Genomic DNA, 12,657 nt, shown 5'->3' on the forward strand with positions numbered 1-12,657 from the left:
CCTGGCAGTTTTTTTGGGTCCTCTGTGCATGTAACTCTTTGGAATTGGAAAGTGGGAAAAGGATGTGCATCAGAACAAACATTTCTCACCTTTTATAAAGTAAAAAATAATCTTCTTCAAGAATCTGAAAACAATAAATCAAAAACAATAATCAAACAGCAATAGAGGAAGATAAACACATGGCAGGCATATAGCACCTGAGTAACAATACACTATTAGTTATATTGGGGTTCATATCACAATGTCATGACAGTTGCTGAACGTCACATATTATCAGGTGTAAGATAGCAGGGAAACTGTCAGATTCTTCCCTGCTAAAAACATGTGCAAATGCACGTTTTGTTATTTAATTTATTGTTACTTATCCCCTGCACCTGGAGGTAACTAAATTAGAACCAGGTGCAGGGTATTTAAGGAGAGCAGTCAGTCTGCTCGTGGCTGCTGAGTAGAAGGAAGCAGGAAGGTGTATGCCCTGCGGCCAAGCAATCACAAGAGGTACTGTGTGTATTTGTTAAACTGTGTTTGGTTTTGTGTCAGGCAAACAGCTTCACTGTCCCGGGCTAGACAGGGGTGTTCCTGAAAGTTTAGTTAGCGCTTCACAAGAGCTAGATGTTTATTTTGTTTTTGTTATTTTGAATTATTAAAAGTGCATGCACGCGCTAAAACTTCAACTCTGTGTGTCTGGGTCTGCATTTTAAAAGGGCAACGAACCGTGGACAGTGAAGCCTGGGTTACATTTGGTGGCAGCATGTGTGGACACCCCTAGAGACCCAGAACTGGACATTGGCAAAGATCAACAGAAATATGGCAGAGCAAATGGAAAGCAACCGCCGAAGTCAGGAGGAGCTGGAGTTGGCCCCGTTGCAAATAAAAGAACAGGAGCCAACAGAGCTGGAGCAGTTGCTCCTAAAGTAGGAGCAGGCGAGAGAAGCACCGATGTCTGCAATCCCAGAGGGAGCAACCCAGCTGTCTCGAACCACTCTTATCACCGGAGCGATTGGCTAAAGTCAAAGGGGAGGAGGTTAGCAACCCACCTCCAACACAGCATCAGGAACAGCCCAAGAGAGGCACTCCGCCGCTGTTAAGTGTGGTCCCATACGCCAGCTGCGTGGACACCAGTCCGGAATGTCCAGACCTCCCTGCACTGGACTTTATGCCCAGGTCGCAGCACTGTCATGCACAATTGTGTGCCTGGTCCCTAGCTCCGCTCTTCCTGGAACCTGAGATTTTACGCCATCGGCGTCAGACATTGCATGCGCTCCCCATTCCTTCCCTTTGTTCCCTTAGTGGTCCCAGAAGTCCCTGTGCAGGTCTCGAGCGACCTGTTTCTGCTGGTCACTGCTCAGCATTTCGGTCATCCAGGACAAGCCGACCAGGTCTCTTCCTGTCCGCGAGTTGCCCTTCCCGACTGTGCCGGAGGAAGGACCGACCCACCCTCCAAAGACTTGGGACTTAAATGGTCAGCGTCTTGTAAAGACAAAGGGGAGGATGTGTAAGATAGCAGGGAAAGGGTCAGATTCTTCCCTGCTAAAAACATGTGCAAATGCATATTTTGTTTAGTTATTTAATGTATTGTTAATTATCCCCTGCACCTGGAGGTAATTATAAATTAGAACCAGGTGCAGGGTATTTAAGGAGAGCAGTCAGTCTGCTCATGGCTGCTGAGTAGAAGGAAGCAGGAAGGTCTGTGCCCTGCGGCCAAGCAATCACAAGAAGTACTGTGTGTTTGGTTTTGTGTTGGGCAAACCGCTTCGCTGTCCCGGGCTAGACAGGGGTGTTCCTGAAAGTTTAGTTAGCGCACCACAGCAGCTAGGTGTTTATTTTGTAGTATTAAAAAGGATCCTTTTTGTAAGGATTGTTTTTTTTAAAAACTACATGAAAATAGTTAAATAGCATTGAAAAATGAGAAAAACTAAAACCATCTCTAAACAGCTGAAAGGGGTTTAAAACAGCCCATAATAAAACACTCCTTAACTTTCAGCCAAACCAAGATGGAATTTTGTAATAAACCACTTAATTGACAAACTGGTCACCAACAGTTTCCTTCTCTTCCAAGAGTCGTGCAAAAAAAAAAAAAAAAAATTAGGGAACAGCTGGTTTTAAAGATGCAGAAAATATTCTCTTCATTTTGAGAAAATCTTTGCAGGCAGCTATGGGAATAGATATAGATGACGACGTACCGCTATGAGCCAACAGTCAAATTAAGTCAGCCTCCATCATCGTTCCATGTGTTACACGTTCCTAGCAACCTACAGAAGCAAAAGAACTGCTGGCTTTGTTCCAAACTGCTAAAATATAACAAGACGTTTGTTGCACGTTTCGCTCTCGAATGCAAAAGAAAACCGTTCTGTATTTGCCAAATTTAGAAGCAAGGCTGGTCACAGTCTCAGGATACTGATAAACATCACAGTGCGAATACATAGTCAAAAAAGACAGCAACAGATGTATTGGATTAAAAAGGAATGAACAGCCAAAATAAGCTGGGCTTGTCGATGAAACACCCGAGACAGTAGGTAGCCATCACCGTGTTATAATTCCTGTTTTTAATCAGGTTTTTGATTTTCTTTGCAGGTATGGCAAGATGCTATATACAATAGTTGCTATCAATGTTTAGATATACTGTTAATTTGTCCCAGAATTCATTTGACAGGTAATAAATTACCTACATTTTAAATAAAATGCTTTTGATAAAAACAACTTCATTTTCCCTTGTTTTCTTTCATACGTTACCATGGTAAAAGGGTTTTACATAGGATTTGGCAATGTACTTTGTGATATTTTGCTTAGTCTGGATTACTTATATAAAAATAGGTGACAGTTCTGAAAATAGGGACATTTTTGGGAATTTTGGCATACAGACCATGGCTTGAACAAAATCTTGCAGCTCCTCAATAGCAGAAGATATCTGAAATCCTCAAAGCTTTTCATCTGTCGTGCGGATAATTATATCTAACATGGAAAGAGGTCGAAAAATCGATAGATTTTAAAAATATTACACATTTTTAAATTTTTTTGGGTGGTACGGTTTATAGAAAAACAATAAATTTCACAATAATTATATTATTGGAAACAGCTACTAAAGGCCATAATACATATTATATATAGAGCTCTGGAAAAAATTGAGACCACCGCAAAATTCAGTTTCTCTAGTTTTACTATTTATAGGTATGTGTTTGGGTAAAATGAACATTTTTGTTTTATTCTATAAACTGACAACATTTCTCCCAAATTTCAAATAAAAATCGTCATTTAGAGCATTTTTTTTTGCAGAAAATGACAACTGGTCAAAATAACAAAGATGCATTGTTGTCGGACCTCAATGCAAAGAAAATAAGTTCAGATTCATTTTTAAACAATATTAATGTTTTACTTGGGAAGAGTTCAGAAATCATATTTGGTGGAATAACCCTGATTTTCAAGCACAGCTTTCATGTGTCTTGGCATGCTCTCCACCAGTCTTTCACATTGATGTTGGGTGACTTTATGCCACTCCTGGCGCAAAAATTCAAGCAGCTCGGTTTTGTTTGATGGCTAGTGACCATCCATCTTCCTCTTGATCATATTCCAGAGGTTTTCAATGGGGTTCAGGTCTGGAGATTGGGCTGGCCAGGACAGGGTCTTGATCTGATGGTCCTCCATCCACACCTTGATTGACCTGGCTGTGTGGCATGGAGCATTGTCCTGCTGGAGAAACCAATCCTCAGAGTTGGGGAACATTGTCAGAGCAGAAGGAAGCAAGTTTTCTTCCAGGACAACCTTGTACTTGGCTTGATTCATGCGTCCTTCAAAGACAAATCTGCCCGATTCCAGCCTTGCTGAAGCACCCCCAGATCACCGATCCTCCACCACATTTCACAGTGGGTGCGAGACACTGTGGCTTGTAGGCCTCTCCAGGTCTCCGTCTAACCATTAGACGACCAGGTTTTGGGCAAAGCTGAAAATTGGACTCATCAGAGAAGATGACCTTACTCCAGTCCTCTATGGTCCAATCCTTATGGTCTTTTGCAAACCTCAGCCTGGCTCTTCTTTGCTTCTCATTGATGATGGGCTTTTTTTCTAGCTTTGCACGACTTCAGCCCTGCCCCTAGGAGCCTGTTTCGAACCGTCCTCGCCATGCACTTCACCCCAGCTGCCGTTTGCCATTCTTTTTGTAGGTCACTTGATGTCATCCTACAGTTGCTGAGTGACATTCGAATGAGTTGGCGGTCATCCCGGTCAGTGGAGAGTCGTTTTCGCCCTCTGCCGGTCTGTAGCTTTGTTGTCCCCAATGTGTGCTGCTTGACCTTGTTCTTATGAACCGCCGTCTTTGAAATTTTAAGGATGGAAGCAACCCAACACTCACTGTATCCCTCTGCCAGTAAAACTGGAATTGAAACCTTCTTTTCCTCACTCAAAACTTTCCTTTTCAACTCTTTGGGCATGGTCAATAGTTATTTGATTCCAATTACTTTTGAGGTACTACTAGCACTGTTTTGCCATCCAGCTGGTCCTATTGCAAGAGGATAGTGATGACCACAGGAGTGGTTTTTATACTTTTCCTCGTTTAAATAAGATTTGGTTCAGGTGATCCCCTAATCAGTACCTCATTCAGTAGAATGAGGTGTGCCTGTGTTGGAATTCAACAGACACTGGAATGGAATGGCTGCCATACATGTAGAGATGCTGATTTAAGAAATTTGCAGTGGTCTCAATTTTTTCCCCAGAGCTGTATATATACACACACACAGTGGCTTGCAAAAGTATTCAGACGCCTGACCAATTCTCTTATTATCTAATTACAAATGGTACATTGAAATTTCGTTCTGTTTGATATTTTATTTTTAAACACTGAAACTCGGAATCAATTATTAAAGGTGACATTGGTTTTATGTTGGGAAATATTTAAGAAAAAAAAAACTGAAATATCTTGCTTGCATAAGTATTCAACCCCTGTGCTGTGGAAGCTCCCAGTTTGCATTGATGAAAGAAATTGCCCTAACGAGGACACAGTTACCTTACCATTGGCCTCCACCTGTGAACCTCCACCTCATCTTGAATATTGTGTTCAGTTCTGGTCACCTCGCTATAAAAAAGATATTGCTGCTCTAGAAAGAGTGCAAAGAAGAGCGGCCAGAATTATTCCGGGCTTAAAAGGCATGTCATATGCAGACAGGCTAAAAGAATTGAATCTGTTCAGTCTTGAACAAAGAAGACTACGTGGCGACCTAATTCAAGCATTCAAAATTCTAAAAGGTATTGACAGTGTCGACCCAAGGGACTTTTTCAGCCTGAAAAAAGAAACAAGGACCAGGGGTCACAAATGGAGTTTAGAAAAAGGGGCATTCAGAACAGAAAATAGGAGACACTTTTTTACACAGAGAATTGTGAGGGTCTGGAATCAACTCCCCAGTAATGTTGTTGAAGCTGACACCCTGGGATCCTTCAAGAAGCTGCTTGATGAGATTTTGGGATCAATAAGCTACTAACAACCAAACGAGCAAGATGGGCCGAATGGCCTCCTCTCGTTTGTAAACTTTCTTATGTTCTTATGTTCTTAACCATTAAAGTTCCTGTCACATTTTCTGGATAAAAACCCCACTGTTGAAGGATCATTGGTAAGGCTGTGAATCTGAAGATCAAAGAGTATTCTACAAAAGTTAAAGTAATAATGCATAGATTAGGGAAAGAGTACAAAATAATATCCAAGTGTTTGGATATCCCAGTGAGCACAGCTGGATCAATAATCAGGAAGTGGAAGCTGCATCACACCACCCAGGCACTGCCAAGAAAAGGCCGTCCCTCAAAACTCAGCACTCAAACAAGAAGGAGACTTGTGAGAGAAGCCACAGAGAGGCCAACAATCACTTTGAAGGAGCTACAGAGTTCAGTGGCTGGGAGTGGAGTAATGGTGCACCAGTCAACCATATCAAGCGCTCACATAACACTGGCCTATATGGAAGGGTGGCAAGAAGGAAGCCATTACTCAAAGTACCATCTGAAAGCTTGTTTGGAGTTTACCAGAAAGCATGAGTGACCCAGCTGCGATGTGGGAAAAGGTTTTGTGGTCAGTTGAGACCAAGATAGAGCTTTTTGGCCAAAACTCAAAGCGCTACGTGTGGCGCAAACCTAACACTGCCCATGCCTCAAGACACACCATCCCTACAATGAAGTATGGTGGTGGCAGCATCATACTGTGGGGATGCTTCTCATCAGCAGGGACTGGGCATCTTGTTACAATTGAAGGAAGAATGGATGGAGCAGAATACAGGAAAATACTGCAAGAGAATCTGCTTCAGTCCACTAAAAAACTGAAGCTTGGGAGGAAATTCACCTTTCAGCAGGACAAATGATCCCAAGCACAAGGCCAAAGCAACATTGGAGTGGCTCAAGAACAAAAAGGTGAATGTCCTACAGTGGCCCAGTCAAAGTCCTGATCTCAATCCCATTGAAAATCTGTGGCATTATTTGAAAATTGCAATCCACAAGCGTCGTCCAACCAACCTGAACAACCTGGAGCAAATCTGCCAAGAATGGGCCAAAATCACCCCGACACTGTGTGCAAAGCTGGTACATACTTACCCCAAAAGACTTAAAGCTGTTATTGCAGTGAAAGGTGGCTCTACCAAATATTAATGTATGGGGGTTGAATACTTATGCAAGCAAGATATTTCAGTTTTTTATTTCTTAAATATTTCCCAACATAAAACCAATGTCACCTTATAATTGATTTTGAGTTTCAGTGTTTAAAGATAAAATATCGAACAGAACGAAATTTCAATGTACCATTTGTAATTCAGTAATGAGAGAATTGGTCAGGGGTCTGAATACTTTTGCAAGGCACTGTATATATACACACCGTACCAGTCAAAAGTTCGAGTACACTTGCTGGAAACTAGGTTTTTTCATAATTGACCATGTTTTACGTCATACATATATAATATACAAAACATAAGCAGTATCAAAGCAGTGTTCAGAAAATTTAAAAATGGTCTCAAATCTTAGATTCCTCAAAATAGAGACTGAGCTGTTCACTTTCCTTCTTCGCCAGATAGTTCTTGCACAACTTTGAGGTGTGTTTTGGGTCATTATCTTGCTGAAGAATGAAGGACTGCCCAACTAGCCAATATCCTGATGGAATGGCATGCCTCTGAAGCATGCTATGATAGCCATGCTGGTTGAGCTTGCCATGGACTTGGTAAAGATCACCAACTCTGTCCAGCAAAGCAACCCCAGACCATGACACTGCCTCCTCCATGCTTGACAGTGGGAACCACACATGCAGAACTCATGTATTCACCCCTCTGCGTCCTACAAATACTCTGTGGTTGGATCCAAATATTTCAAATTTTGACTCATCGGTCCATAAGACCGACTTCCAGTCCTCAAACATCCAGTTTCTGTGTTTTTTGGCCCAGGCAAGTCTCTTCCTCTTATTCTGCACTCTTAACAATGGTTTCTTTGCAGCAATTCTTCCAGTTAGGCCTGCCTAACCTTGTTCGGTCCTCATGAGTGCCAGTTTCTTCAAATTGTTTGATGGTCTTAGCCACAATTACAGACATTTGCAAAGTTCTTACAATTTGGCATAAAAAATAGACCTTCATTTCTTAATTACTTTTTTCTTTGCTTAACTGAGTGTTATTTGCCATTTTCTGCTCCCATACATTCAGGAATGACAAACTTATGCCTATGCGACCTATATTTATAGTAATCACGGACCCTCACCTGTTAATTGGTGACAAAGGTTAATTAGGTAACATGCTAGTTAACTCAGTGAAAATCTAACAAAGACACTTATACTTAAGCCAGTGCTCCAACACTATTATACACATTTCAGACTTAACTGACTTGGGCTTCAGACTGAAATCCCCTTGCTCTGGGCGACCATTTCATTGAAATTGACAAGATTTACATTTTCATTTAAAAATTAAATTTTTGAATGCAATTCACTTGATATCAGCTTATACAAATACACGTATCAAATAACGAAATATTAAGTGTTTATAGACAAGTTTATACAGTTAAGTATAGATAATCATGAAAAACATACTGTGATAGATAGATCTACATATATACACACAGGGTTTTAATTTCTGATGTAAGGTTGCCAAACTACAAGCACTAAAACAAAGTGGTCATATTCAAACCAAAATATGGTCATTCTACCTAGGCGTGAAAGGGTTAAAGTTCCATAAATAGGGACCATTATTTCAATTCATGGTAGTCAACATCAATGCCATGTCTTCATAACTGATGCTATGTTAGTATAAAGTAAGAAAAGAAAGCGAATTACTTGTTTCTGGCTCTCGTACATCAGCTTGTTGTAAGCACTGTGCAGCTTCTCAAGATTTATACACGTGGATGCTTCCAAATCCTTCAAGTGAAAAATAGTAATAATCAGTCAGACAATCAGACAAACCCTTATGAAAGTTTTCTGTAGTAAAATCATAGCAAAGTGCAAAAATGCATTGTGAAAGCATGGTAATGCATAGGTAAGCATTGAGAAGTAAAGCATATTAAAAACATGGCAACCCATGGTAAGCTAAATGGTATGTAAATGCATTGTAACCATGGTAACCATGGTAAATACAGTGGTAACCCTTTAAGGGAAACCTTATTCCATCTATACCACCTGAAGATGGTGGAACCTTGTGACTGCATGTGTCATTATGGCCTAACAAGTAACATTTTTTAATTTGTTATTTTATGAACTGTCCGATTCCACACTACAGTCCAAATCCACAATCCATAGATGTCCCATCCATTATTATAGCTAAACTGTACCTTTAGAAATGTCATACTGGGCACTTTAAAGTTTGCTTCAGTCAGAATGGCTTTAAACTCTTTCAAGGTGATGCTGCAAGAGAAAAAAAAAACATTTGTCGTAAATTTCAGAATCACATGACAAGACAACCCTGGATTTAACTCATTCAGAAACATTGTCAATGTCTCAATTTCTCAACAAGTCTGACAATGTTCAATATCCTCTCCAACTAAGACAATGCTTGTATTTCAGTTAAGCTCTCCTTTCGACCATTTAATCCGAGACCATCTACCATGTTAAAACATGGAGGGACAAAAGCAGTGTATCAACATTAGATTATCATGGTATTTAAAAGAAATTCATGAATGACAAAAAAAAAAAAACAATGAATTTCACAAAACCAACAGACCATGTGTAGACACCTTCTACTTGAAGAAATTATGAAATCAATAGGTGAGGTGAAGAGTACAATCATGAAAAATACTGTAAGGAAAATAAAATGCACATATTTCATGGTAGGCAGTCAAATACACGATTTCCATGAAATGTCATATCGTGAATTTTCAGGGGCATTTCTTATGGAGAGTAACCTTCCTGAACAACCCAAGAACAGAAGGAGAGTTCTGAGAAAAGAGGGGAGTATAGGGTCTGCATTACTCTCTTGATCTCAGAGCATGAAATTATAGCTCCATACCAGCTATTTCATTGTGTATAATTGTTTGATTTGGTTGTATTGCTCTAGAAAGAGTGCAAAGAGCGATCAGAATTAATCCAGGATTAAAAGGCATTTCATACAGACAGGCTAAAAGAACTTAATCTATTCAGTCTTGAACAAAGATGACTACACAGCGATCCGATTCAAGCATTCAAAATTCTAAAAGGTATTGACAATGTGACCCCAGGGACTTTTTTCAACGTGAAAAAAGAAAAGGACCAAGGGGTCACAAATGGAGATTAGATAAAAGGGGCATTCAGAATAGAAAATAGGAGGCACAATTTTTTACACAGAATCGTAGGAATCTGCAACCAACTCCCCAGTAATGTTGTTGAAGCTGACACCCTGTGATCCTTCAAGAAGCTGCTTTATGAGATTCTGGGATCAATAAGCTACTATCAACCAAACAAGGAAGATGGGGCGAATAGCCTCCTCTTGCTTGTAGACTTTGTTATGTTCTTATAATAAACTTAGTTCATTATATCCTTTTTATTATGTACATTTGGTTGTATCATAATAATATAAAGACACTGAGTCAACACTGTCTCTCCAAATGACCTACCTATTGTTCAATCAAGGTAGCCCATTTGGAAGAGGCACTATTTTTCAGATTAGTTTGTTAATCTGTGCTACTGTAGCCCATTTTGAGGGTTTCAGAACACCGGTGCAACGGAATTTTCACATTTAAATGTGGTAGCTTATGCTGTGGCTCATTAATTTTAGGCCAGTTAATACATTCGGGATGCAGTATATTGTGTGCAGCGGCAGAGCGCTACTTTACACTCTGCATCGCCCAATCTTGATACATGTCCCCCTTTGTCTTCTCTTCCACATATGGCTCAAGAGTCTCCAGTTAGACAGCCCTGTCTTAGGATAACCAGTACTTTAAAAAAGAGAATAAATGAATAACTCCTATAATCTAAAATCAGTGGCACTAAAAGAAAATAAAAACCTTAACCTGGTTCGTTGAGTGTTGTCTATTGAATCCATCTGTTTTTTCAGCCATCTGGAAAAAAAAGTGTATAGAAAATGTTAGCGAAAACATCCCAGAAAAGTGAAAACTTAATGTTTTGTCCCAATAATGTTCCAAATTTAAAACGCCGATTTTTTTTTTTTTTTTTTAAATATAACTATACAGAACTACATACCTTTTTACAATTTGAGGTGTAGGTTCCCTCAAAGTTTCCTCCTTCAGTTTTTCCAAAGCAGTTATCCACTTTTCTGCAGTCTCCTTGTTATCAACTGTGAAGATCAAAACAAGCTCTGGCAGTCAGAAGGGGTACAGCTTTGCCCTACATATCCAGCAACAGCTACAGTTTCTAAATACACACGAGGCCTCTGACTTGCTTCAACTTCTTTTATACTATTTGCATACACGTTGTGTAAAATGTTTTGAATTATCCCTTAGAAAAGTCTTCTATTTCATTTAATATGCTTTACTGTGGCTTTTTGGGCTTTACAATACTTACATAAGCTTTACCATACTTTCACTATGCTTTAACACACTTTGCTGCGCTTCTACTGTGAAACTTTTATAAGGGAAACCTCTGTAGAAGTACAAGAAACATGTTTATGTATTTAACCTTTATTTAATCAGAAAAGATTAAAGTCTCCTTTCAAGGTAGACCTGGTCAAGGTGGCATATTACACAAATTAAAAATTCAATTAAAAAACACAACCAATATAAACTGCTTAATCAAATTACAAGAAACCATTTTTTTGTTTGAACTCCTTTAAGGCATTAAGACAGTAAGTTTCAGTTTTTCTTGAAGTTTATTCTAAAACCATGGAGTAAAAACACTTTCCACGTACAAACCTTAGGAAGTGCACAACTATAGAACAGCCTGCGATCCAATACTATTAAGATAATATCTTACCTGAAAGGCTTAAGGTTTTGAGAACAAACTCAGATCCATACAATACTGTGAAGCAATTCCCATCTGGCACAGAAAGCCTTTCTTTCAAACAGTTAAAGTCCTTTGAATTCTTCCCCCGTCTGACTTCTTTAATTTCTCTGATATCCACTTTAATAAGAAATCAAACATAGTGTAATGAATTGGAATCTCAGCCCACTGAATTGAATGGAAAGGTAAGTGCTGAACACAAACCTCAAACCATAGGTTTCAAAAGATGAACATCTTACCATTCAACTAAAAAGAGCAAGCTCTGTAGTCGAGAGGGAAATGTGTGTCTTGTGATGTCAGTATTATTAACTCATCAGCCACTGGAGGATAGTCATTACGATAGCTTCAGTCACCTCCTAAACTACCTCCACATTGCATTACTATGTAGTCTACATGCGGATGTATTTCAATTAGTACGGAATGTGTTGTCCAATGTAAGGCGATTACCACTTGTATGTTCCATACAATGCAAGGGCTACAACACCCTTTTAAACTGTAAATGGCATGGCCCAAGTGCTAGCTGAGAATATAAATTTAAAATGTTGACTTACCCACTCTTTCAAACTGTTTTGCTTTTTTTATCAATACAATCCATCTAGTCTGCATAATCACTTTCACTGTCATTATCACTGGCTTTGACTTGTAAATCGTCATTAAATGGCCCATCTCTAGGTACTTCACTGTAGAAGGATCTAATGAATCTGTGGAGCTCAATGAAAAAGCCATTGTGAATAGGAAAGCCTGTAAGAAAAAAAAAGATGAAATGACTATTCTATCTGGCATAAAGGGTCATTTTTGGATAGGTGTCTGAGGTGACTGGTGGGCTTCTTATTCTACCAGCTTATTATTCAAACATCTCTATACAGTCTCCAAAAATCTAAACTTTGTCAACAAACACTAGATCAATAAAGGAATAAAAGGTCTATCTTTAAGTGCAAGTATAAATCCTGGGATCCTGTACAAGACCTATATTTTTTGCTTGGCCCAGAACAAAACTCAGAACAGCCTGCAAACATGGCACAACCAAAACATTGAAATGACAGACCAAGATAACTGCTCCTCAATCGTTAAATGAATCATCACCACTAAATATTACTAAATCATCTTTACCTGATGAAGGGACCTATATGCTATTGAATGCTTGTATTTAACTTGTTGATCCAATAATTTATTATTTCATGTTTAAATGAGAAATCTTCCTTTTATTTTAGAAAGGGTTTATAATCGGTTACACAAGACATTTAATTCTTAAACACTTGACTTACAGTGCAGTATCAAAAATATGTTTAAATAAAACA

At 39.2% G+C, this 12,657-nt stretch overlaps 1 protein-coding gene across 1 annotated transcript in view; it reads right to left on the reverse strand.

Moving 5' to 3' along the window:
• The window catches only part of LOC121296706 (1-phosphatidylinositol 4,5-bisphosphate phosphodiesterase gamma-2-like), a 49,077-nt gene extending 36,901 nt beyond the window's left edge, over nt 1-12,176 (reverse strand). The window contains exons 1-6 of the mRNA XM_041222476.1: nt 11,911-12,176; nt 11,333-11,479; nt 10,604-10,697; nt 10,414-10,461; nt 8,761-8,833; nt 8,270-8,350 (exon numbers count right to left, since the gene is read on the reverse strand). Coding sequence (XP_041078410.1) covers nt 8,270-8,350; nt 8,761-8,833; nt 10,414-10,461; nt 10,604-10,697; nt 11,333-11,479; nt 11,911-12,142 — 675 coding nt within the window. The 5' untranslated portion in view covers nt 12,143-12,176. The remainder of the gene's footprint in view (nt 1-8,269; nt 8,351-8,760; nt 8,834-10,413; nt 10,462-10,603; nt 10,698-11,332; nt 11,480-11,910) is intronic.
• Nucleotides 12,177-12,657: the final 481 nt, after the last annotated feature.

The sequence above is a fragment of the Polyodon spathula genome, chromosome 21 (genome assembly GCF_017654505.1).
Source record: "Polyodon spathula isolate WHYD16114869_AA chromosome 21, ASM1765450v1, whole genome shotgun sequence".
Taxonomy (NCBI): Eukaryota; Metazoa; Chordata; class Actinopteri; order Acipenseriformes; family Polyodontidae; genus Polyodon; species Polyodon spathula.